Source organism: Procambarus clarkii, chromosome 27 (genome assembly GCF_040958095.1).
Source record: "Procambarus clarkii isolate CNS0578487 chromosome 27, FALCON_Pclarkii_2.0, whole genome shotgun sequence".
NCBI classification, from domain to species: Eukaryota; Metazoa; Arthropoda; class Malacostraca; order Decapoda; family Cambaridae; genus Procambarus; species Procambarus clarkii.
In genome coordinates, this window is record NC_091176.1 from 11,221,803 (window position 1) to 11,248,628 (window position 26,826).

General features: G+C 41.2%; 1 protein-coding gene across 5 annotated transcripts in view; it reads left to right on the forward strand.

Moving 5' to 3' along the window:
* LOC123762751 (kielin/chordin-like protein) overlaps window positions 1–26,826 on the forward strand; it is a 95,739-nt gene that overhangs the window by 26,578 nt on the left and 42,335 nt on the right. For all 5 annotated transcript variants that reach the window (XM_069332342.1, XM_069332345.1, XM_069332344.1 and 2 more), the window contains exons 5-12: window positions 2,191–2,325; window positions 6,214–6,330; window positions 12,547–12,681; window positions 17,412–17,528; window positions 19,286–19,420; window positions 20,590–20,706; window positions 23,217–23,351; window positions 24,546–24,662. In XM_069332342.1, the coding sequence (XP_069188443.1) occupies window positions 2,191–2,325; window positions 6,214–6,330; window positions 12,547–12,681; window positions 17,412–17,528; window positions 19,286–19,420; window positions 20,590–20,706; window positions 23,217–23,351; window positions 24,546–24,662 (1,008 nt within the window). The remainder of the gene's footprint in view (window positions 1–2,190; window positions 2,326–6,213; window positions 6,331–12,546; window positions 12,682–17,411; window positions 17,529–19,285; window positions 19,421–20,589; window positions 20,707–23,216; window positions 23,352–24,545; window positions 24,663–26,826) is intronic.

Genomic DNA, 26,826 nt, shown 5'->3' on the forward strand with positions numbered 1-26,826 from the left:
TAGTTTTTACACTGATTAAGTTTGACTCTGGTGATATCAAAGAGATTTATTTCTGGTGTGCTGATAATGCGGTCCTATTAAATCTGTCCAGGGAGAGTTTCAGAGCAGGATTTGCATTAAAGAACAGGGTTTTGTAAATGTAGTTGACACAAGAGAATTTGTGGAGTGAGATTATGTTTAGCATGTTTAGGGAGTTAAACAAGAGGGCTGAGGGTTTTCTGAAAGCAGAATTTGTTATAATTCTGATAGCTGATTTTTGCCGAGTGATGATGGACTTGAGGTGGTTTGCAGTGGTTGAACCCCCCCCATGAACAGATACCATAATTAAGATAGGGATAGATTAGTGCATAATATAGAAATGAGAGCAGTTGGGTACATAATATCTGATTTTGGAGAGTATATCAACTGTTTTAGACTTTCTTAGTTATGTGTTGTATGTGGGTGCTGAAGTTGTCTCTTGTGTAAGTATAGGCCAAGAAACTTTCCATCATTTTTATTACTAATGTTTACATTGTCTATCTTTTCTTCATCAATGTGTTGCAAGGTAATGTTTTGGTAGTTGTAGTGTACATTGCTGTGTGCCACATGCAAGGTATTGCTTTTTTCAGTATTAAAGATCATTTGCCAGTCTTCCAACCATTTGTGGAGTTCATGTAGAGCCTTTTGCAAGGCCTCTGTATCATTTTTCATTTGCTATTTTGGCATAAATCCTGGTGTTGCCTAGAAATTTGATGCGAATTGTAATATTCTCATTTGTCTTTACTGAAAATGACAAACGGTTCACCCCTAAATGGAGCTTTGCAGTACCCCACTCACATTTCTCTAGTAGGATTCATTTCCATTTAGGATGACTCCTTGATTATATATTCTTTTTTTTTTAACCATTGTTTTATCTATTCTTAGTATTTTACCATTTAGCCCAAGTGCTTGTAATTTCCTTCCCAATCTTTCATGTGGTACATAATCAAACACTTAAATGAAGTCCATGTATACTAAATCTACTGGAAGTCCTTTGTTTGAATAGCCGATTACTCATTTCCAAAAATGAACACGTTTGCAAGGTGAGATATATTTTTAACACAACTGTTGCATTGGTTTTACTACTGTATAATGTTCGGTGAGATGTTGAATGATTCCTCCCTTGGGATTCTTTTTTCCATGCTTCAATCTGTTACTGGCAGCTTAGTTACTTACTTTAAGCTGGCATGCAATCTGAAATTATTCTTCAGTTTCTAGTGGCGGTTTTATAATTGAACAAATACTGTATGTATATGGTAATAATTATTCCCAAGGTTATTGGAGATGTTATATTTGTCCAAATATGTTAAAGGCAGGAGGTGCACATTTGATTAATTCTAGTGGTTTTTGTGATCATAGACATAAGTATACAGATGCCTATGCAGCTGAGAAATTTATCAACTTACGAGCTGTCTGGTTGGTATAGAGCAATATTAAAGTATCTCTTAATTATTGGTTTTCATAGTTGGGGACAAGAAGCCAGTTGGGCTTATTGAGGTCCTTCTGTAACAACTAGACATTTCCCAGGCTGCATCCCACAACAGTCGTTTGACTCCTGGGTGATCGAAGGCATCGGGTGAAAGAAAATAATGGCCAAACTTCGTCCTGCAGTACTGATTTTTGTAAAGTCTGTTGCTCGGAAGTTCTAGTTAAGAGTTGCAGTTCAGTACCTGAACGTGCTGGAGGTAGATGTAGGTGCAGAATTTGGCAGGTAATTTCATAGATTATAAGATTAATGCTTAGTGTAATAATACTTTTGATTACAAAGGTCAAAATTAATTCAGTACTTTGTCAGGTTTGCAAAGAACACCTTTACAATGATACTCTAAGTACAGGGCCTCAATAGGATTGTATAATTTCTTATCTAATTTCTTATCTTCCCTAAGCTATATTTAACTCTGTGCCTTTCATTATTAAGAATTACTTGCCTAAATCATTTAATAACCTTTTTTAACAATTCAGATATGTTAACTTCCTTTTAGTATTAGAGGTCACCCTATTAAACTTATTATTAATTTACCCATGTAAATTACACATTGGGTGGTTTCACATTATATTGTGGAATAATTAATAATATTACTATAATTGTGTACCTATGCTTACTCATTTGTATTATGTTAAAATTTACTTCATATAAAAAATTAAGAATTGTTGATTTCCTTTCTATTACAGAGAAGAGTGTACCTAATGGAAGCCTTCCTGACGATGCTATGTGCACACCCGACTCTAGGTGGAAGGACGAGTGCAACTGGTGTTTTTGTGGGGAAACAGGCATTGCAGGATGCACACTAATGGGATGTCCTGACAGTAAGTTGTTCCTCCAGATTTCTTTGTTGCTCCTTGTTTTACAAATTTATTTAAAAGAAGGTATATTGGGTTATGGGTGTACCATGCCTCCCATTTGCATCTAAAGATTCATTGGTGTTCTTACATTCTTGCAATGTAACAGTGCTTCGGGCAAATGTTATATTACGCCAGTCAACTATAATGAATGCCTAAATATCGCCTTCAGGCCTAGCCCCTAACCCAGCCTATAAGCAAATCAAATAATGTAAAAATTGTCATCCAAGAGTGTGTCAAAGGTAATATAAGCAAGACTAACTAAAGTACCTATAAGAAGTTAATACTATATTTACAAAGAAGAAATGGCTACATATAACCACGATACGCTGGTGCAGTATTGATTATAATGGAACCAGAAAATACCCAATTTCAGTATGCAGATTTTGCATAAATTATCAAAGTTTATTTGATACCAGAAATACTATATATTTCATGGTAATCAATCATTTCTCATATGTAATGCAGTATAATAAGAAGTAATAATAGACAGAATGATGTTCACCATAAGCCTAGCCTACCCTGTTAATTTTTGCCTATGTTTTGCTATGAATATTTACAATGCCTCCCATTTGCATCTAAAGATTCTAATTTTGCATACAGCATATCACCTTAGCAACGTCTTTAATTACTAACTCTCCATTATGCAAATTAAAACATTTTCACATTAAAGTTTGACTGTCCCTAGTCATGACACGTGTGCATTATTCAGATGTCCTAGTGAACATTGTGCAGAGATAAACAATACCCAAATTTGTAACAAATTAGATGGCAAATTCCTTGGCATTCTCATTGACCACAAGCTGAATTTCCAGGGACACATTCTAAATATATCAAAAAAAGTTTCAAAAACTGTCGGCATTCTTTCTAAGATCAGATATTATGTACCACGCCCTGCTCTGGTGACTCTCTATTACTCCCTTATCTATCCTTATCTCAACTATGGTATTTGTGCTTGGGGTTCTACTACCCAAAATCACTTACGTCCTCTAATTACCCAACACAAAGCCGCTATTAGAACAATATCCAACTCTGGCCCCAGACATCACTCGGTACCCCTACTCAAATCTCTTAATATGTTAGATATTAAGTCACTGCACATTCTCTCATGTGTATTATACATATATAAAACGCTAAACTATAATGCCAATCCTGATCTTAAAAGCTTCATAGAAGGTTGTAACAGAACCCATGAGCACCACACCAGAAATAAATACAGTTTTGATATTCCTAGAGTACGTCTTAATCAAACTAGAAATGCTCTGCAAATCAAGGGGCCCAGAATGTGGAATGACCTTCCCAACCATGTTAAAGACTGTACCTCTCTCAACCAGTTTAAGATAAAAACTAAACACTACCTAATAAATTCCCTGTAATCTACCTCACTCCTCTATTGTCAACCCATGTCTGTTATTTTCTTTTATTTTCTTTTTTTTTCTTTTTTTTTAATCAACACTGTTTGTCAACCTATTGTATTTGTGCTGCTTTTTCAGTCATGTTCCCCCTTTTTTTTTATCTTTATTTGTATTTGTTCTCAACATCTTTTATTCTTTATGCTCAATTAGTATTAAGTTCTAGATATTAATGTTTTTCTTGCCCGAAACGCATTGCGTAATAGTGGCTTTAGGCATTGTATGTACTAGCTCTATCTATATATCAATCCATTAATGTAACATCACTTGTATGTATATACCTTACCTGAATAAACATCTGAATCTGATCTGAATCTGAATCTGAGATAGTATAGTATATGCAATACAGTACTGTACTTTAATATTGTCATCAATGGGGAGCAACTGTGGTTTTTGTCGTCGGGCCCACAGCCAGGTCTGGAGTTATACTTTGTGAGGCCCTAAACTATGGGAAGCTGTAGAGGCCCTATATGGTAATTGTTAACAGAGAATAAGGCTGTGCAAAAGTGAACTTGACAATAATACATCAACAGGTGCATAACAGATCAGTGCGGGTTGGGGATAGGGTGGCTTTGTTTGATCCTTCTAGATACAGTATTTTCTTTTAATTATCAAGTTTAAAGAAATTTATTGTTTAAGAAAATAGTACTAGAAATTAGCTCCTAGTGATTAGAGTGAATGAATGTATTGAATTCCTGTGAGTAAAATTCTCTTGTAAAGTTGTAATTGTCTGAAAATATTTACAAACTACAACATATTAACATTGATGAAGTGTCAGAAATCATAGATTTGCAACCGATAAATGATCTTTTGATAAAAAATAAGACTGATAAACCATTTCAACTGATACAATGTTGCAGCTGATGAAATATTACATGCATACACTGATAAAATATAAGAAATAATTCAGTTTACATTTTCTTTAATGCTGTTCTGAACAAGAAATTATTACTTAAGTATAAATTATAATAAAAATGTAATAATGGGGGAAGAAAAGATAATAACATAAAAATATAGGTAACTGCAGAAGGCCTATTGGCCCATAAAAGGCGGCTCCTATTTATAACCATCCAATCAGACTTGTTTACATGTCCAACCCACATTGAAACAATCAAGGGACTCCACCTCCACCAAGTTATGCGGTAATTGGTTCCACAAATCGACAACCCTGTTACCGAACCAGTATTTACCCAGGTCTACATTTTCAATTTTGGTTTGCATTTTCTTTCCTGCTTTCCTAACAAACGGTCATTACTTGCCTAATAAATTATAATAAAAATGTAATAATGGAAAACACACAATTTAGATATAGACGCACCTTTACTTAAGGCCCTAAACTGTAACTTGCTTAGCTTATTCTGAAGCACAGCCCTTGGCATAGGTAGAAACTGGATATGCAATTGAACCAAAGCAGTGTAAGGAATTACTTTCATGTATTTTCTAATCATTTCATAAAATACAGTTGAGCCCTTGGTGGTAGAAGCAAACACGACTCTCGGCTACATGTACAGTATATGCATTACTGGAACATCAGGAAGTATAAATTCACCAGCCACAGTAACAGAGATGGGGCCCCTCAAGTTAGTTTGCTCTGTAGACATGGATAAGCACTGGAACCAGTGCTATAATTACAACATTAACAACTACTTCCACTACAAATACAACTTCTAGATGCCTCGCGTTCATTAAATAAATTATCTTATTTAACAATAAGGTAATCTTATTTTATCTTGATAAACAGTAAGCAAACTGCATATAAACTAGAGCTAGAACAGAGGAAATACGAGTACTGTACATTACACCGACCTGTATACACGAGTCACTGATGATATGTCGGTCATAAAAATGGTAATAATGAAGTGAGCATCTATCTATTACAGCAATAACTCCAGCCAGTATGATATGTACAATACTTTTGCTACAGGGATTTAGTTTCCATTGTGCCTAAGTCTTCTACAGAGGTGGGGGCCAGGTTTTGGCCTGTAGTTTCACAGGCCAAAACACGCTTCCACTACACATAAGGGGCATAACTGGCCGACCCGTCGGTGTTCAAGAGAGGACTTGACAAACACCTTTAAAGGATATCTGATCAACCAGGCTGTTACTCGTACGTCAGGCTGCACGCAGCCACATCCAACAGCCTGGTTGACCACCTCGGCAACGAGGAGGCCTGGTCGACGACTAGGTCGCAGGGTTGTTAAGCCCCGAAATCACCTTCTAGGTAACCTCAAGGTGGTCCCTTTGAGACATGTAGTGGCTTATAAGGGCCTAGCTTGGATTGAATTGGGTGGGAACAACGCTGGCAGCTAACACCAAGGACATGCCAGAAAGGGGCATTTCATTACATTCAATAGTAGCTTTTTATGAAGCCACTAATCACATTCAGCATTTTATTATTATTTGCAAAGTAATTTACTTTTTTCTAAAATATTTTTTCATACAGATTATGAGCACCCACCTGGGGAGCCTATGTGTGTTGACGGCTCTAGATGGAAAATGGACAACTGTAACTGGTGCACCTGCATTAATGGCTCGGCTGCTTGCACCGACAAATTGTGCAGTAAGATTCTGATGAATACTTAAAACCCTAAAATTGAAATCCGTTGGTAATACATGTCCATTGATGTGTCAACAGTGTCTTGATATTTTCTGTGGGGAACCCCTACGGCTCCCTGGAGCTTATCGGGCTAATGTATGTTATGTTAGACCGGGACATTAGCTATGGAGTTCAGACCTACCAGGGACCAGCGCCAGAACCTGGCCCCTTCAGAGAGGTTTCAGGGAAAAATGGCCCTGGAAAACCCCATTATTGTTAGGGGTTTTCCTTATCTGCCATCGACCGGGGTCAGGCACCCAGAAAGGTAAGCATAACAAAACAAACCCCACATGGTAAAAAACAACAAAAAACCGAACAGAGGTAGAAACTCCCTACAATCCCAAGGAAACAATCAATCGATTTACTGCCGTGCCGGCTGTCAGCGCAGCCCTCCCCTCCAAGGGAGGGGGAGGAAGGGCCCCAGACCTCACCGCGCCGGCTGCCTTCAGTTCGTAAGCTAGTGTCAACCGGGATAGACGCTTCTCTGGTCTTAAATTCCTGGGCGGTGTTTGCCTCGTGTGGTGTTCTCTGCTGTCTTTGTGCGGTGGCCAGGAGTACCTCATCAGTGCCGGGGCTGCATGCGCTTAAGGGCTTCCTTCCTTAGGCCCCCTGTGAGTACTGCCCCTGCGTGTCAGGGTTATCTTCTCTGGGGCGTTCGGGAACCGCTCCCGTAGGGGTTCTTGCTGCTCTGCATTTGCCTCGCCCTTGGGGCCAGCTGGGGCTTGGGGGGGGGGCCCTTGTTTGACCTTGGGTAGGGAGTGGTGGTGTGCTGGTTAGGGCGTCAAGGTGTTGCGTGGCCTGCCACCTAAGCGGCGACCGGTTCTTGTTGCTTCTGGAGACGGTGTACTTTTGCAGGATTTTTCTTTTGTTTTTGTTTGTCTGGTGGAGGGTCTGCCTCGTGGGTTTATAGTTCCAATGATATTGTTTTGGTGGCTCTGTGCTAGGCCCCCGTGCTTGTACACGTCCCAGGGGATTTTCAGTGTTATCATCTACCCTTGTTTGTTTGGGTTTCTTAACCGGTTAGCAACACCGTGCCCGGGCTTCCCATAGTTGTTACCCTACGGGCCCTGGAAACCCCTGTCGGGGCTCGGGGACTCATGGATGCGTCTCCCAGAGTTCCAGCCTGCCTTGTGCGGGTTTGAAGGTTGCAGTGTGCCCTTGTCTCGGTGACAATCGCCTGTTTTGCCTCAGTCATGCTGCCTGTTGGGTTAACGACACCTTTGACCCGGAGTCTTGCGAGTCATGTTCTCTGCTTGTGCTCCAGTTTTACTGAGGATGTTCCTGTTAGGGTACAGGCAGCATCAGCGTTGCATGTTAGGTTTAGGTTATTGCAATGCGCTAGGTTGGTTTCCCACCCGTATGCCCCGAGGCTGCCCCGTTTTGGTTTTTTGGGACCATGACCTGGGGACGTTAGTCGCTTTGACTTTGGCTCCTGCCGCGCCCCCAGGTCCTTCCCCTGTAGTTCTTCCTGCACCTTCCCCCCCCCCCCCCCACCTCCTGTGTCTGGCTCCAAAACGTCTGAGGGTTTCGGCCTCGGCACAGGGTTTAGTTGGTAATGACACTTGGGGCTGCCCCATCTGGGTCGGGGACGGAGGCATTTGAGCCAGTTCCTCCTGCCGAGGCTTCTGGGTCCCACCAGCAGACCCCCTTCTTGTCTGCCTTTCCCTTGGACTCGACTGTTTCTTTAGGGGTAGAGGGTTTGGAGGACGGCTCTGCCCCGGGTCCCAACGTGGGGAATCCTGGGGCTGGGCAGGAGTTAACCTGGGGGCTGGGCAGGAGTTAACCTGGGGGCTTTGCTCCGTGTGATCCCGCTTGGGTGCTTTTGTCTCCCTCGCGGGTTGCAGGGGGAAGGGATTTTCTTACCCCCCTTCCTTGTATGAGTATGATTTGGGTTTGGCTCCTCCCCGGGTTCGGTTCCGGGCACCTTTGGGTACCTCGGATCTGTCTTTCCAGAGGTTTTCTACTTCCTGTATCTCCGCGAAGGTGGCTCGGGAAGCTCTTGCTGCATACCTCTTGCGAGACCCGGGTTATGCCTCTGCAATGGATCCGTCTTCATTTGAGTTCGGTTCTTCTTCCCGTTTTTTGGCTGTGTTTGTAGGTTCCAGAGTCTTCCTGGCTGGCAGACTGTCCTTTCTTTTCATTGGGGGCGTGGCATGGGTTCTGTCAGACCCGCATGCTTGATTGGCGGGAAACTTCTACTTTTTTGCAGGTTTACTTGGGGGCGAGTTTGAGCACCTTAATGGGTGCTTGTTCGCTCCCGTGCTTTCTCGGGATGTTGGCCTTTTCCATCTTCATGTTCAGGTTCCTCAGCTTTCGGCTTCGTTGGTTGCAGAGGAGTTGCGCTCCCGTGGGCATTTGGCTTTGGTCTTGCATTCCTTTTCCCTTCTCGAACCGTCTTCTGCTTGGCTTGAGGAGGATGTGGGTGCGTTGAGTGAAGGGCCTTCGTCTGGGGTGCTGACTTTGGCATCTAGGGCATCGGCTGCACTGTTCAAGCTCTTTGCGCCCATCCTGAAGGAAGCGGTGTCTGGTTTTTTTTGCTTCTCGCCTCGTGTGCCATCAGGATGTGCTCGCCCTCTCTTTGCAATCCGCTTGGGCCCTGGCTCTTAGGTTTTCGTCTCCGTTTTGTCCGTTGCTGTTTGCAGAGACTGCGGTCTCTGTTTCTGCATGCGGCTTCATCCAGTTGTTGTCCTATGGCGGACTTGTTGATTCTCCAAAGTGGTCGTTCTCGGCAGTTTCGGAGGGGTCGTGCCAGGGTTCCGGGTTCCGTTGGTCGTGGTGGGCCATTGGTGCCAGTTTGAGCAGTTGTTCCCTTCGGGGCCAGCGTCATCTGGTCAGCACGGTGATTGCCCTGTTCAACGTTTGGGTTCTCGTAAGGGGCGTCGGCCCTTTTGCGGTTCGCCCCGTTGACGGGGCGATGGGGGGGGGAGGCTCGCTCTGTTTGCTCGCGCTTGGTCCCACGATTTGTGGGCCTTTTCGGTCGTGTCATCCGGCCTGCGGTGGCATTGGGCGACTCGTCCTCCTTTGGGGGGATTGGGGCTAACAGGGCAGGTTTCTTCTCCTGCGTTTTGTAAAGTCATCTTGGAGTGGGTGCGCTTGGGCGTGGTCAAAACGACTACATCCCTCAGGTAGGTTTCCCCGTCTGTTTCCAATAAAACGGGACTGTGCGGATCTGAGGTTCATTCTGGACTTGTCCCGTCTGAACCCCTTGGATTCCTTGCCCCTCCTTTCAGATGACTACTGTCTCAGGTCTGGCTTCTGTTGGAGCTGGGTGCCTGGATGGTGTCCCTGGACCTCAAGGATGCCTATTGGCATGTTCCTATTCCGTTTTCGATGCCTACTTTTTGGCTTGAAAATGGCACCTCGCGTTTTCACGCGTCTGACCCGGGTTGTGGTGACCCGTCTGAGTCTTCTAGGGGTTCGGGTTTTGGCCTACCTCGACAACTGGCTGGTGTGTGCTCCCAGTCGGTCAGCTTGTCTGCTTGCCAGGGATATGGTTCTTCCCCAGCTCGCCAGGTTTGGGTTCCTGGTGAACTGGAGGAAGTCCCATCTGGTTCCGTCCCAGGTTCGGACCTGGCTGGGTCTTGTTTGGGATTCTCGGACCACTTCCTTGTCTCTCCCTCCAGAGGCATTGTTGCGGCTGCAGGACCACCGTCTGCTGTTTCTGAGGGGGTCCCAGGTCACTCGGCGGTTGCTCGAGCGGTTATGCGAGAGTCTGAACTTCGCCGTGCTAGTCTACCCGCCTGGTCAGGTTTGGCTTCCGCGTCTGTTTTGGTTCCTTCGGGACGTCCCTTCCACCTCTCTCGCAATCATTAGGTTCGTCCTCTGGGGGCCTTGTGTCGGTTGCTGTGTCACTGGCTTCCTCTTCGGGGTTCGGTGCTTTGGCGCCTTCCCGAGCCCTCGCTGGATGTTTTCACGGACCCGTCGTCTCTCGGCTGGGGCTTTGTGGCCAGTGCTTACCAGGCAGGCCAGGGACGGTGGAGTCCGTCCTTCCGTCGAGCTCACAACACGGTTCGGGAGTTCGCGGCAGTCTGGTTCGCGCTTCGAAGGGTTTGGGTTGCTCAGGGATCGACTATTCGCCTCCATTCGGACTGTTCTCCAGTGGTTCATTGCCTGAACTGCGGGGGTTCTCTTCGGTCCTTGGCTCTTTGGGGTTGGTCTCTTCAAGTGGTTCGTCTGCTGGATTCTCGGGGTTTGGCTCTCCGTGCGGTTCGTGTCCGGGGAGTGTCCAACGTTCTGGTGGACGGTCTGTCACGCTTCCATGCCCTGTCCACGGAGTGGACAGTCGACGACGACTCGTTTCATTCGATCTGCCAGACGTACGATCTCCCAGATGTGGACCTCTTTGCGTCGGCGTGGTCTCGGTGTCTCCCGATTTATGTGACGCCCTTCCTCGACTGCAAGGCGTTCGCAGTGGATGACTTTCGGCAGGACTGGTCGAGGTGGGGTTACCTGTACCTCTTCCCTCCCGGTCCAGCCGTTGCTTCGGGTTCTGGTTCGGTTGGAGACATTCCCAGGGGGAGTAGTCCTTGTTGCCTGTAGGTGGCCGGCCCAGCCTTGGTTTCCGTTGCTATTGGCTCAGTGCCCAAACCCGGGATGTTTCCCCGCGGCTCTGCCTCATTCAGCAGGTCCGCCTGGTCCAGTACAGGGCTGGTTCGAACTTCTCATCTACTCTTCGCGTCTGGTCTCTTTGACGCGGGTGTATCACGATTTCTATGGTGATAGTGACTTCGTTGGTGTCCCACCTGAGAGCTTCGTCTCGGTGACAGTATGAAGTTTCCTGGCGTTCTTTTCGCCATTTTCTTGCTCTTCATAGGTTCTTTTCTTTCGTATCGGGTTGTCTTGTCCTTTCTTTCTTGGCTTTTTCAGGACTGGCATTTGATGCCTAATACTGTCGCCTCGTATTGTGCGGCGCTGGCGGAGCCGCTCAAGCTAGCATTCGGGGTGGACGTCATATCCGCCCCGTTTTGTAAGCTTTCCCGTGCTATGTTTCACCTTCGGCCTGCTCGTGCGCCTCCTGAGCTGTCCTGGTCCTTGGACAGGGTGCTCTCGTATCTTTCCTCTCCATGGTTTGTGGTGACCCCTTTGGTTCCAGATTGTTTTTCCAAGGCTTTGTTTTTGTTGGCATTGGCCTCTGGGGGGCCTGGTAGGGGAGCTTCATGCTTTCCTCCGGCGCAGGGGTTCCTGCTCTTTTGGTCCTGGGGGTAGGTTTGTCCTTGTATACTGTATATGGTAATAATTACAGTATTCGCAAGGTTATTGGAGATGGTATGCTTGTCCAAATATGTTCAAGGCAGACATTTGAGTAATTCTGGTGATTTTTTTGTGACCATAGACATAAGTATACAGATGTCTATGCACCTGAGAAATTTAACAACTTATGGGCTGTTTGGTTGGCATAGGGTAATATTAAAGTATCTCTTTATTATTGGTTTTCATAGTTGGGGACAAAAAGCCTGATGGGCTTATTGAGGTCCCTCTGTAACAACTGACTGCAGTTGTTACTTTTGTTGTTTCCCAGGCTGCATCCCACAAGTCATCTGACTCCTGGGTGAGCAAAGGCATCGGGTGAAAGAAAATAATGGCCAAATTTTGTCCTGTAGTACTGATTTGTCACATCTGTTGCTCGGAAGTTTTAGTTAATACATAATTAGTTGCAGTCCAGTACCTGAAATTGCTGGAGCTAGGTGATGTAGGTGCAGTATTTGGCATGTAATTTCATAGATTGAGATTAGTGTTTAGTGTAATAATACTTTTGATTTACAAAGGTCAAAATTAATACAGTACAGTACTTTGTCAGGTTTGCAAAGAATACCTCTATAATGGTACTCTTAGTACAGTGCCTCAATATGATTGTATCATTTATCTTCCCTAAGCTATATTTAACTCTGTGCCTTTCATTATTAAGAATTACTTGCCTAAATCATTTAATAACCTTTTTTAACAATTCAGATATATTGACTTCCTTCTTGTTTAGTATTAGAGGTCACCCTATTAAACTTATTAATAATTTACCGATGTAAATTATGCATTTAGTGGTTTCACATTAGTTATATTGTGGAGTAACATGATTATTAGTAATAATATTACTATAATTGTGTACCTATGCATACTCATTTGTATTATGTTAAAATTTACTTGATATAAAAAAATTAAGAATTGTTGATTTCCTCTCTATTACAGAGAAGAGTGTACCTAATGGAAGCCTTCCTGACGATGCTATGTGCACACCCGACTCTAGGTGGAAGGACGAGTGCAACTGGTGTTTTTGTGGGGAAACAGGCATTGCAGGATGCACACTAATGGGATGTCCTGACAGTAAGTTGTTCCTCCAGATTTCTTTGTTGCTCCTTGTTTTACAAATTTATTTAAAAGAAGGTATATTGGGTTATGGGTGTACCATGCCTCCCATTTGCATCTAAAGATTCATTGGTGTTCTTACATTCTTGCAATGTAACAGTGCTTCGGGCAAATGTTATATTACGCCAGTCAACTATAATGAATGCCTAAATATCGCCTTCAGGCCTAGCCCCTAACCCAGCCTATAAGCAAATCAAATAATGTAAAAATTGTCATCCAAGAGTGTGTCAAAGGTAATATAATATTATTACCTATATCAATCCTGCCAAACTTGTCAAAAATTTTTGAAAAACTAATCTATAAGCAGCTTTACTCATATCTAGCCAAACTCAATATACTTAGCCCTTGCCAATATGGCTTCAGGCCCAAAAAAAGCACTAACGATGCACTTATTAGTATGCTTAACTCGATTCATACAGCTCTTGATAAAAATGGGTTCCCTGTTGGGTTATTTGTGGACCTGCGTAAAGCTTTCGATACTGTCAACCACCAAAACCTTCTTCTTAAATTACATCATTATGGTGTCAGAGGACACTCCCTACAATACCTCAAATCCTACCTTACTGACAGGCTCCAATGTGTTTCTGTGAATAATACAATTTCTCCCACCCTACCCATCAACATTGGTGTTCCCCAGGGCAGCATACTTGGCCCTCTCCTCTTTCTCATCTACATTAATGACCTTCCAAATGCCTCCCAACACCTCAAACCAATTCTATTTGCTGACGACACAACCTTCATTTACTCCAGTCCTGATCCCCTTGCTCTAAATGCCACAGTAAATACTGAGCTAAATAAAGTCCATCTGTGGCTAACTGCCAACAAACTCACCCTTAACATTGACAAAACTTTCTATATTCTGTTTGGCAATAAATCCTCTAATCAAATAAACCTCAAAATAAACAATACCCAAATTTGTAACAAATTAGATGGCAAATTCCTTGGCATTCTCATTGACCACAAGCTGAATTTCCAGGGACACATTCTAAACATATCAAAAAAAGTTTCAAAAACTGTGGGCATTCTTTCTAAGATCAGATATTATATATGTACCACGCCCTGCCCTGGTGACTCTCTATTACTCCCTTATCTATCCATATCTCAACTATGGTATTTGTGCTTGAGGCTCTACTACCCAAAATCACTTACGTCCTCTAATTACTCAACACAAAGCTGCTATTAGGACAATATCCAATTCTGGCCCCAGACATCACTCGGTACCCCTACTCAAATCTCTGAATATGTTAGACATTAAGTCACTGCACATTCTCTCATGTGTATTATACATATATAAAATGCTAAACTATAATGCCAATCCTGATCTCAAAAGCTTCATAGAAGGTTGTAACAGAACCCATGAGCACCACACCAGAAATAAATACAGTTTTGATATTCCTAGAGTACGACTTAATCAAACCAGAAATGCTCTACAAATCAAGGGGCCCAGAATGTGGAATGACCTTCCCAACCATGTTAAAGACTGTACCTCTCTCAACCAGTTTAAGTTAAAAACGAAGCTATACCTAATAAATTCCCTGTAACCTACCTTACCCCTCTATTGTCAACCCATGTATGTTTTTTGTTTTTTTTTGTTTTTCAAATCAACGCTGTTTGAATGTATTTTTCTGTAATAATTTGTAATTGTATTTGTGCTGCTTTTTCAACAATGTTCCCCCCTCTTTTACCTCTATTTTTATTTGTACTCAACACATTTTGTTCTTTTTACCCATTAGTTTTAAGCTTTAGTCATTAGTGTTTTTTCCTGCCTGAAACGCTTTGCGTAATAGTGGCTTTAGGCATTGTATGTACTAGCTCTATCTATAAAGCCAACAAACTTTGTAAAATCTCTATGTATGTACCTTTACCTAAATAAATATTATTATTATTATTATTATTATTATAAGCAAGACTAACTAAAGTACCTATAATAAGTTAATACTATATTTACAAAGAAGAAATGGCTACATATAACCACGATACACTGGTGCAGTATTGATTATAATGGAACCAGAAAATTCTCAATTTCAGTATGCAGAATTTACATAAAATATCAGTTTCAAAAAAGGAATACCATATATTTCATGGTAATCAATCATTTCTCATATGTAATGCAGTATAATAAGAAGTAATAATAGACAGAATGATGTTCACCATAAGCCTAGCCTACCCTGTTAATTTTTGCCTATGTTTTGCTATGAATATTTACGATGCCTCCCATTTGCATCTAAAGAGTCTAATTTTGCATACAGCATGTCACCTTAGCAATGTGTCTAATTACTAACTCTCCATTATGCAAATTAAAACATTTTCACATTAAAGTTTGACTGTCCCTAGTCATGACACGTGTGCATTATTCAGATGTCCTAGTGAACATTGTGCAGAGATAGTATAGTATATGCAATACAGTACTGTACTTTAATATTGTCATCAATGGGGAGCAACTGTGGTTTTGTCGTCGGGCCCACAGCCAGGTCTGGAGTTATACTTTGTGAGGTCCTAAACTATGGGAAGCTGTAGAGGCCCTACATGGTAATTGTTAAGAGACTGCCATGCAGTCTGAAGTTATTCTTCAGTTTCTAGTGGTGGTTTTATAATTGAAAAAATACTGTATGGTAATAATTACAGTATTCGCAAGGTTATTGGAGATGGTATGCTTGTCCAAATATGTACAAGGCAGACATTTGAATAATTCTGGTGGTTTTTGTGACCATAGACATTGTGACAATGTCCTATAATAAGTTGCGGTGCAAAAGTGAACTTGACAATAATACATAAACAGGTGCATAACAGATCAGTGCGGGTTGGGGATAGGGTGGCTTTGTTTGATCCTTCTAGATACAGTATTTGCTTTTAATTATCAAGTTTAAAGAAATTTATTGTTTAAGAAAATAGTACTAGAAATTAGCTCCTAGTAATTAGTGAGTGAATGCATTGAATTCCTGTGAGTAAAATTCTCTTGTAAAGTTGTAATTGCTTGAAAATAAAATGTAATTTACAAACTACAACATATTAACATTGATAATGTCAGAAATCATCGATTTGCAACTGATAAATGATCTTTTGATAAAAAATAAGACTGATAAACATTTCAACTGACACAATGTTGCAGCTGATGAAATATTACATGCATACACTGATAAAACATAAGAAATAATTCGGTTTACATTTTCTTTCCTGCTTTTCTGAAAAAGAAATTATTACTTAAGTATAAATTATAATAAAAATGTAATAATGGGGGAAGAAAAGATAATAACAAATATAGGTAACTGCAGAAGGCCTATTGGCCCATAAAAGGCAGCTCCTATTTATAACCATCCAATCGGACTTGTTTACATGTCCAACCCACATTTGAAACAAGCAAGGGACCCCACCTCCACCACATTATGCGGTAATTGGTTACACAAATCGACAACCCTGTTACCGAACCAGTATTTACCCAGGTGTACATTTTCAATTTTGGTTTGCATTTTCTTTCCTGCTTTCCTTACAAACGGTCATTACTTGCATATAAATTATAATAAAAATGTAATAATGGAAAACACACAATTTAGATATAGACGCACCTTTACTTAAGGCCCTAAACTGTAACTTGCTTAGCTTATTCTGAAGCACAGCCCTTGGCATAGGTAGAAACTGGATATGCAAATGAACCAAAGCAGTGTAAGGAATTACTTTCATGTATTTTCTAATCATTTCATAAAATACAGTTGAGCCCTTGGTGGTAGAAGCAAACACGACTCTCGGCTACATGTACAGTATATGCATTACTGGAACATCAGGAAGTATAAATTCACCAGCCACAGTAACAGAGATGGGGCCCCTCAAGTTAGTTTGCTCTGTAGACATGGATAAGCACTGGAACCAGTGCTATAATTACAACATTAACAACTACTTCCACTACAAATACAACTTCTAGATGCCTCGCGTTCATTAAATAAATTATCTTATTTAACAATAAGGTAATCTTATTTTATCTTGATAAACAGTAAGCAAACTGCATATAAACTAGAGCTAGAACAGAGGAAATACGAGTACTGTACATTACACCGACCTGTATACACGAGTCACTGATGATATGTCGGTCATAAAAATGGTAATAATGAAGTGAGCATCTATCTATTACAGCAATAACTCCAGCCAGTATGATAGGTACAATACTTTTGCTACAGGGATTTAGTTTCCATTGTGCCTAAGTCTTCTACAGAGGTGGGTGCCAGGTTTTGGCCTGTAGTTTCACAGGCCAAAACACGCTTCCACTACACATAAGGGGCATAACTGGCAGACCCGTCGGTGTTCAAGAGAGGACTTGACAAACACCTTTAAAGGATATCTGATCAACCAGGCTGTTACTCGTACGTCAGGCTGCACGCAGCCACATCCAACAGCCTGGTTGACCACCTCGGCAACGAGGAGGCCTGGTCGACGACTAGGCCGCAGGGTTGCTAAGCCCCAAAATCACCTTCTAGGTAACCTCAAGGTGGTCCCTTTGAGACATGTAGTGGCTTATAAGGGTCTAGCTTGGATTGAATTGGGTGGGAACAATGCTGGCAGCTAACACCAAGGACGTGCCAGAAAGGGGCATTTCATTACATTCAATAGTAGCTTTTTATGAAGCCACTAATCACATTCAGCATTTTATTATTATTTGCAAAGTAATTTACTTTTTTCTAAAATATTTTTTCATACAGATTATGAGCACCCACCTGGGGAGCCTGTGTGTGTTGACGGCTCTAGATGGAAAATGGACAACTGTAACTGGTGCACCTGCATTAATGGCTCGGCTGCTTGCACCGACAAATTGTGCAGTAAGATTCTGATGAATACTTTAAATTCTAAAATTATAATCCCTTGGTAATACATGTCCATTGATGTGTCAAGTGTCTTGATATTTCTTGCTGATTACATGTACTGTATTTGGTTTTTGTGTCCTAGGTACCATCAGTACTTGTCTACACTAGGCAAGAGGAAGGTCCTCCTGACTTCTCCAGGTGGCTGGTTGGTTTCTCTTGTACAGGTGCTCAGCAAGTTTATGGTGTGGCTTGCTTTGTGGTATCCACATTTTCTCTGGGCTCTGTGCTCATGCTCTGTTCTGACTTCTTCCTAGCATTTCACTTTCTTAATTGGTGTTCATTGTGTTAGGCCCTTCCTTGGGCTGTGCTCAACTGTTTTGTAGTATCCTTGTGGGTAATGTTGTGTGTTGTCATGGGCAATTTTCTCACTTCCATCAGTTCTCAGAGTGGGCAGTCATCGATGCATCATATTGTTGGTTCTGCAAGACTTTTGATGGCCCTAAAGTGCTCTTCTGCCTTTGCACTGGAATTGATGGTTTTCTTTCTGTGGCTTGATTTCCAGCTCACTATCTCTGTGGTTGCCTTTTGGCTGCCTGGAGCCAAATGGAGTTACTTTTGATTCATGGACCTGCCTGAGCATTACACAATACTTGCTTACACAAGGACCTGCCCAAAATGCTGTGTTAGTGGCTTCGCAAGAATGTAAAGACATCAATGCTATGTACTCTCATTAACCCAATGTACCTTCTTGTGTATATGAAAAAATAAATCTTTGGTGGTTGAGTGATGTTGTTCAGGCTTTTTGGGTCCAGTGTCTGGGCCCTCCTTGTTCTTCCATGGCACCATCTTTTTCCTGGGATCATGCTGCAGTTATTTGCTGATTTATGGCTTTATGCTGTTCTTAGTGTTCTGAATATACTAGGGTTGTTAGCCTCTGGTTCTGGTGCATTGTCTGGTTTCTCTCTTGCTGTCTTGTTTGCTGTATCTGATTTTACACTTCTCCATACTAGGTGAATCTCGTTTACTTTTTGTTCTGTGGCGAGATGGGCCACAGGGAGCCTCCGTAGGAGTCCGTTCAGAAAATTAGCCTTTAATTTAATGAATCGCCTCTTTCAGGTGGATCTCTCGGTGGCTCTCTGATCCTTCCTTTCATCTTTCAGGTATGTTGGTACCCATTTGTTGGCTCTTGACTGGTGGGTCGACACCAGTCAGAATGGGAGCTCCCAAGGCTGCCACCTGATGGTGGGAGGTGCAACTAGTGGGGAAATAGCATGTGTGCCTAGTTAGTTTTTCACAACCTTGCTATTGTCCATTTTACTTCACTCTACCTTTCTGGTGGCTTCTTCCCTTAACATTTAACATCCTTGTACTTCTTTGAGTGGACTGTGTTTAATCTGCCTTTGATCTTGGACAGCCTTTTTATGGCTCGTAAGGGTCTGGTGTGACAGCACTATTACATTCAATGCTATTTTCTTAAGATTTTATTTTATTCAATGTAATTTTATTGATGTATGTGCAGATAAGTAATATTCATCATAAAAAAATGGTTGTAAAATAAACATCCATAGAAAAAATTTATGAATGGGAATATCTGTAAGCATGTGACATTGTGCTTTGTCCCAATTATGAGTTACAAAGATACTGTAAAATACAGATGATTTTATCTTGAATCGAGAAATTAATACTGCAACATTTTATAACTTCCCTAACTTCACCTCCCTCCCGCCTATTGCTATTTGTGTAGTGTTGACTTAGTAGTATCTCACATACAGTTGAGCGTATTCCTGGTAGAAGCCTTCCTGATGATGCCCAGTGTGTGCCAGGATCTCGCTGGAAGGACAAGTGCAACTGGTGTAACTGTGGGGAAAATGGCAATGCAGGATGCACAGAAAAGGGTTGTCCTGACAGTAAGTTATTCCTCCAGATTTCTTTGTTGCTCCTTGTATTACAAATTTATTTAAAAGGTACATTGGGTTGTGAGGGTACATAACCTTGGTGTTCTTACATTCTTGCAAAGCCACTAATATGCATAGTGCTTCAGGCAAATGTTATATTACGCCAGTCAACTATAATGAATCCCTAAATATCTCCTTCAGGCCTAGCCCCTAACCCAGCCTATAACTGAATAAAATAATGTAAAAATCGTGTCGTCCAAGAGTGTCAGATGTAATATAATAAAGACTAACTAAAGTACCTATAACAAGTTAATACTATATTTACAAATTAGAAATGACAACATATAACCAGGAAACACTAGTGCAGTATTGATTATAATGTAACCAAAAAATTCTAAATTTCAGTATGCAGAATTAGCATAAAATATAAGTTTACATATTTAACAATGTTTAAGAAATTTGCTATCATTTTATTCCAGCATAGTTGAAGCAGTTGAGTGGTAAGGTTTGTGATGTTGTGTACCTTGACTTTATCAAAGGTTTTGATACAGTGCTATGTGAAAAGACTTTAAAAAGAGACTCATGGTATTGGGGGTGATATATTAAGTTGGATTAGGGCATGACTATACCAAAGGAAACAGTTACAGGTAGTATAAATGGGGTTAAATCAGAGTGGGAAAATATTGTAAGTGGAGTGCCATAAGTCTGTCCTGGGACCTCTGTTATTCATAATATGCATAAATAATTTAGAATCGGGTTTGAGCAGCAATATGTGCAAATCTCCTGATAAAAAATCGGGAGAGGGGTGGAATAAACATGGAGAAAGACTCGCTACCACTTAGACGATCTAAATAGGGTTTTGAAATGGTCAGGATTGTAAGGTGCAGTTTAATACCGACAAATCTACAGTGATTTAGTATCCACTGTGCCTAAGGCTTCTGTAGTGGGTGGGGGCCCAGGTTTTGGCCTGTGGTCCCTTTGAAGCAGTGCCTTACAAGGGCCTGGCTTGGATTGAATTGGGTGGAGCTTTGCTGGCAGTTAACACCAAGGACGTGCCAGAAAGGGGCATTTCATTACATTTAATGGTAGCTTCTTAAAAAGCCACTAATCACATTCAGCATTTTATTATTATTTACAAAGTAATTTACTTTTTTCTAAAATAATTTTTCATTTTCATACAGATTATGAGCACCCACCTGGGGAGCCTGTGTGTGTTGACGGCTCTAGATGGAAAATGGACAACTGTAACTGGTGCACCTGTAGAAATGGCTCGGCTGCTTGCACCGAAAAATTGTGCAGTAAGATTCTTATGAATATTTAAAACTCTAGATAGAAATCCCTTGGTCATACATGTCCATTGATGTGTCAAGTGTCTTTATTTTTTTGCTAAATATTTGATTTTTGTGTTCGGGGTACCTTCAGTAATTGTCCACACTAGGCAAGAGGAAGAAGGTCCTCTGACTTCTTCAGGTGGCTGGTTGGTTTCTCTTACACAGGTGCTCAGCAAGTTCACTGATGTGGCTTGCTTTGTGGTATCCACATTTTCCCTGGGCTGTGTGTTCATGCTCTGTTCTGACTTCTTCCTAGCATTTCACTTTCTTCATTGCTGTTGATTCTGTTAGGTCCTTCCTTGGGCTGTGCTCAACTCTTTTGTAGTATCCTTGTGGGTAATGTTGTGTTGTCATGGGCAGTTTTCTCACTTCCATCAGTTCTCCGAGTGGGCAGTCATTGATGCATCATATTGTTGGTTCTGCAAGACTTTTGATGGCCCTAAAGTGCTCTTCTGCCTTTGCACTGGGTTTGATGGTTTCCTTTATGTAACTTGATTTCCAGCTCACTATCTCGGTGATTGTCTTCTGGCTGCCTGGAGCCAATGGGAGTTATTTTGATTCTTGGACCTGCCTGAGCATTACACAATGCTTGCTCACAAAGGGGACCTGCCTGAAGCACTATGTGTGTTAGTGACTTTGCAAGAATGTAAAAAAATCAATGTCATGTACTCTCACTAACCCAATGTACCTTCTTTATATATAAAGATACATTGGATCTAAATCTATATATCTATTTGTACCTCTTGTCTACATCTTTGTCTACATCTCTCTCGCGTAGCCAGAACGCACTTCTTGGCCTACTATGCAAGGCCTGATTTGCCTATTAGGCCAAGTGATTTTCTTTATTTTACAAAAATGTTTCCAATTGCTTTATTTGAATTATTATTATATTATACTAGGAATATTAACATATCTAGGTCAATAATTTGTTTAGGTTTAGGTTTGGTTGGGTTATCTTGAGGTTATCTTGAGATGATTTCGGGGCTTTAGTGTCCCCGCGGCCCGGTCCTCGACCAGGCCTCCACCCCCAGGAAGCAGCCCGTGACAACTGACTAACACCCAGGTACCTATTTTACTGTTAGGTAACAGGGGCATAGGATGAAAGAAACTCTGCCCATTGTTTCTCGCCGGCGCCCGGGATCGAACCCGGGACCACAGGATCACAAGTCCAGCGTGCTGTCCGCTCGGCCGACCCGAGGTTAAGTTCGTAGGGTAGGTTAAGTTTGGTCATATATCTACATTAGTTTTAACTTGTCTTAAAAAAATGAACTCTTACATATGAAATGATAAAGCTATCAATTTCATTAAGAACAAAAAAAAAAAAAAAAAAAAAAATATATAAAAATTCAGGAAAACCTGGCTTATTAGACAAATCGAACCTTGCATAGTAGGCAGAATACTGCGTTCTGGCTACTAGGTACAACATTATATATGTGTGTGTGTGTGTGTGATATATATATATTCACTATGTATTTTATGTTAAATAATTAAGAGATTCCTTGGTGGCTGGGTGTGTTGTTTCAGGCTCTTTGGGTCCATTTTGTGTCCTGCTCGTTCTTCCTTGGCACCATCTCTTTCCTGGAATCATGCTGCAGTTATTTGCTGATTTGACTGTCTGCTGTTCTTTGTGTTCTGAATTTACTAGGGTCTTCAGCCTCTGGTTCTGATGCATTGTCTGGTTTCTCTTGCCGTCTTGTTTGCTGTATCAGATTTCACACTTCTCCATACCATGCGTATCTCATTTACGTTTTGTTCTGTGGCAAGATGGGCCACAGGGAGCCACCATGGGAGTCCTCTCAGAAAATCAGCCGTGAATTTAATGAATCGCCTCTTTCAGGTGGATCTCTCGGTGGCTCTCTGATCCTTCCTTTCATCTTTCAGGTGTGTTGGTAGCCTTATGTTGGCTCTTGACTGGTGGGTCGACACCAGTCAGAATGGGAGCTCCCAAGGCTGCCACCTGATGGTGGGAGGTGTAACTAGTGGGGAAATGGCATGTGTGCCTAGTTTTTCTCATTAACCTTGCTATTGTCCATTTTAGTTAACTCTCCCTTTCTGATGGCTTCGTCCCTTAACATTTAACATCCCTTATACTTCGAGTGGACTGTTTGATCTGCCTTTGATCTCAGCCTTTTTATGGCTCATAAGGGCCTTGTGTGACAGCACTTTATTACATTCTTAATTTATTTTATTCAATGTGATTTTTATTGATGCATGTGCAGACAAGTATATTCTTAGTCATAAAAAATGGTTGTAAAGTGAACATTCATAGAAAAAAAATTATTAATGGGAATCTGTAATCATGTGACATTGTGCTTTGTCCCAATTATTTGAGTTATCAAGATAGTACTGTAAAATACAGATGATTTTTTATCAAATCGAGAAATTAATACTGCAGCATTTCATAACTTTCCTAACTTCACCTCCCTCCCGCCTATTGCTATTTGTGTAGTGTTGACTTAGTAGTATCTCGCTTACAGTTGAGCGTATTCCTGGTAGAAGCCTTCCTGATGATGCCCAGTGTGTGCCAGGATCTCGCTGGAAGGACAAGTGCAACTGGTGCAGCTGTGGGGAAAATGGCGATGCAGGATGCACAAAAAAGGGTTGTCCTGACAGTAAGTTATTCCTCCAGATTTCTTTGTTGCTCCTTGTATTACAAATTTTTTTAAAGTAAATTGGGTTGTGAGGGTACATAACCTTGGTGTTCTTACATTCTTGCAAAGCCACTAATAAGCATAGTGCTTTGGGCAAATGTTATATTACGCCAGTCAACTATAATGAATCCCTAAATATTGCCTTCAGGCCTAGCCCTCAACCCAGCCTATAACTGAATAAAATAATGTAAAAATTGTCATCCAAGCAGGTCAGATGTAATATAAGCAAGACTAACTAAAGTACCTTTAACAAGTTTACCTTTAACAAGTTCAAGTTTTCTATATTTACAAAGAAGAAATGGCTACATATAATCACAATACACTGGTGCAGTATTGATTATAATGTAACCAGAAAATTATAAATTTCAGCATGCAGAATTAGCATAAAATGTAAGTTTATATATTTAACAATGTTTAATGTTTAACAAATTTGCTATCATTTTATTGCAGCATAGTTGAAGCAGTTGATAGTGGTATACGGTTTGTGATGTTGTGTACCTTGACTTTATCTAAGATTTTCATACATTGCCACATGAAAAGACTGTTTAAAAAGAGACTCATGGTATTGGGGGTGCTAAATTAAGTTGGATTAGGGCATGACTATACCAAAGGAAAGGTTACAGATAGTATAAATGGGGTTAAATCAGAGTGGGAAAATGTTGTAAGTAGAGTGCCATAAGTCTGTCCTGGGACCTCTGTTATTCATAATATATATAAACGATTTAGGTTTGAGCAGCAATATATGCAAATTTGCAGATACAAAAATTGGGGGGGGGGGAATAAACACGGAGAAAAACTCGCTATCACTTAGATGATCTAAATAGTGTTTTGAAATGGTCAAAAGATTGTAAGATGCAGTTTAATGCTGATAAATCTACAGTGGTTTAGTATCCACTGTGCCTAAGGCTTCTATAGCAGTGGGGGCCAGGTTTTGACCTGTGCTCACTTTTGAAGCATACAGTGCCTTACAAGGGCCTGGCTTGGATTGAATTGGGTGGAGCTTTGCTGGCAGTTAACACCAAGGACGTGCCAGAAAGAGGCATTTCATTACATTTAATGGTAGCTTCTTAAAAAACCACTAATCACATTCAGCATTTTATTATTATTTACAAAGTAATTTACTTTTTTCTAAAATAATTTTTCATTTTCATACAGATTATGAGCACCCACCTGGGGTGCCTGTGTGTGTTGACGGCTCTAGATGGAAAATGGACAACTGTAACTGGTGCACCTGTAGAAATGGCTCGGCTGCTTGCACCGAAAAATTGTGCAGTAAGATTCTGATGAATACTTAGAACCCTAGATAGAAATCCCTTGGTCATACATGTCCATTGATATGTCAACAGTGTCTTGATATTTTTTTGCTGAATATTTGGTTTTTGTGTACTAAGTACCTTCAGTACTTGTCCACACTAGGCAAGAGGAAGGTCTTCTGACTTCTCTAGATGGCTGGTTGGTTTCTCTTGTACAGGTGCTCAGCAAGTTCACTGTGATGTGGCTTGCTTTGTGGTATTTGCCTTTTTATCTGGGCTCTGTGCTCATGTTCTGTTCTGACTTCTTCCCAGCATTTCACTTTCTGCATTGCTGTTGTGTTAGGCCCTTCCATGGGCCTAACACATTTTGTAATTTTGTTTTTGTTTTTTTGTAATTTTGTTTGTTTTGTCTCAACTGTTTTGTAATATTGTTGTAATTACCTTAGTGTAGTTACAGGATGAGAGCTACTCTTGTGGTGTCCAATCTACCCAGCACTCCTTGTCATATAATGCTTTGAAACTACAGATGGTTTTGACCTCGATCACCTTCTCACTTAACTTGTTCCAACCGTCTACCACTCTGCTTACAAAAGTGAATTTGCTTATATTTCTCCTGCAGCTTTGTTTCATTAGTTTAAATCTGACCTCTTGTTCTTGAAGTTCCAGGTCTCGGGAATTCTTCCCTATCAATTTTGTCAATTCGTTATTATTTTGTACGTACGGTCATATCGCCTCTTTTTCTTGTCTTCTAGTTTTGGCATATCTAATGCCTCTAACCTCTCTTCGTAGCTCTTAACCTTCATTTCTGGGAGCCACTTGGTGGCATGTTGTTGCACCTATTCCAGTTTGTTGTTGTGCTTAAGATATGGGCACCATACAACCTCTGCATATTCCAGAGGTCTAACAAAAGTTGTGAACAATTTCTTTAATATTTCTCCATCCATGTATTTAAAAGCAATTCTGAAGTTAGAAAGTGTAGCATAGGCTCCTCGCACAACGTTCTTTGTGGTCCTCAGGTGATAGTTTTCTATCTAGAACCACTCGGATATCTTTATTAGAATTCTGTAAAGATTTCTCGCCTAATTGATAGGTTGTGGGGTGTTCTCCTATTCCACATTCCATAACATGGCATTCATTCACATTAAGCTCCATTTGCCATGTGGTGCTCCATATACTTATTTTGACCAGGTCTTCTTGGAGGGCATTACAATCATCTAAGTTTATCCTTCCTATTATCTTAAAAGCAAACATGTTCAAATAATTCTTTATTCCATCTGGTAGATCATTTATGTAGACAATGAACATCACCGGTGCAAGAACTGAACCCTGTGGTACTTCACTTGACATTCCTCCAGTCCAATACATTGCCTCTGATTACTGCCCTCATTTTTATATCGGTCAGAAAATTTTTCATCCATGTTAGCTTACCTGTCGCCCCTCCTATATGTTCCAGTTTCCAGAACAACCTCTTGTGTAGAACTCTATCGAAACCTTTTTGTAGGTCCAGATAGATGCAGTCAACCCATCCTTCTTTCCTGTAAAAAATCTGTGGCTCGATTATAGAAACGGAGTAAGCTCGATACACAAGATCTTCCAGATCGAAAAACATACTGTCTGTCTGATATATCATTTCTCTCCAGGTGTTCTACCCATTTAGTTTTTATTATTTTTTCCAATATTTTGACTATTACACTTGTCAATGATACAGGTCTATAATTGAGGGGGGTCTTCCCTGCTGCCACTTTTGTAGATTGGAACTGTTAGCCTTTTTCCACACTACTGCTACAACTCCTGTACACAGGGATGTCTGAAAAATCAGCTGAAGTGGAATGCTGAGCTCAGGTGCGCATTCTCTCAGAACCCATGGTGAAACTCCATCTGGACCAACAGCTTTGTTCTTACTTGGTTCCTTGAGCATTTTTTCCACTTCGTCTCTAGACACCTCTATGTGCTCTGTTGTTCTTTGGAAGTCTTGTCTGGTTCCCTGAAGATTTCATTTTGCACACACACTTTAGAACTTTTCGTTTAATGTTTCACACATTTCCTTTTCATTTTCTGTGAATCTGTTTCCCATTTTCAACCTCTGAATATTATTCTTTACCTGCAATTTGTTTATGAATTTATAGAATAGGCCTGGTTCTGTTTTACATTTGTCCGCAATCTTTCAAAAAAAATTTCTGCCT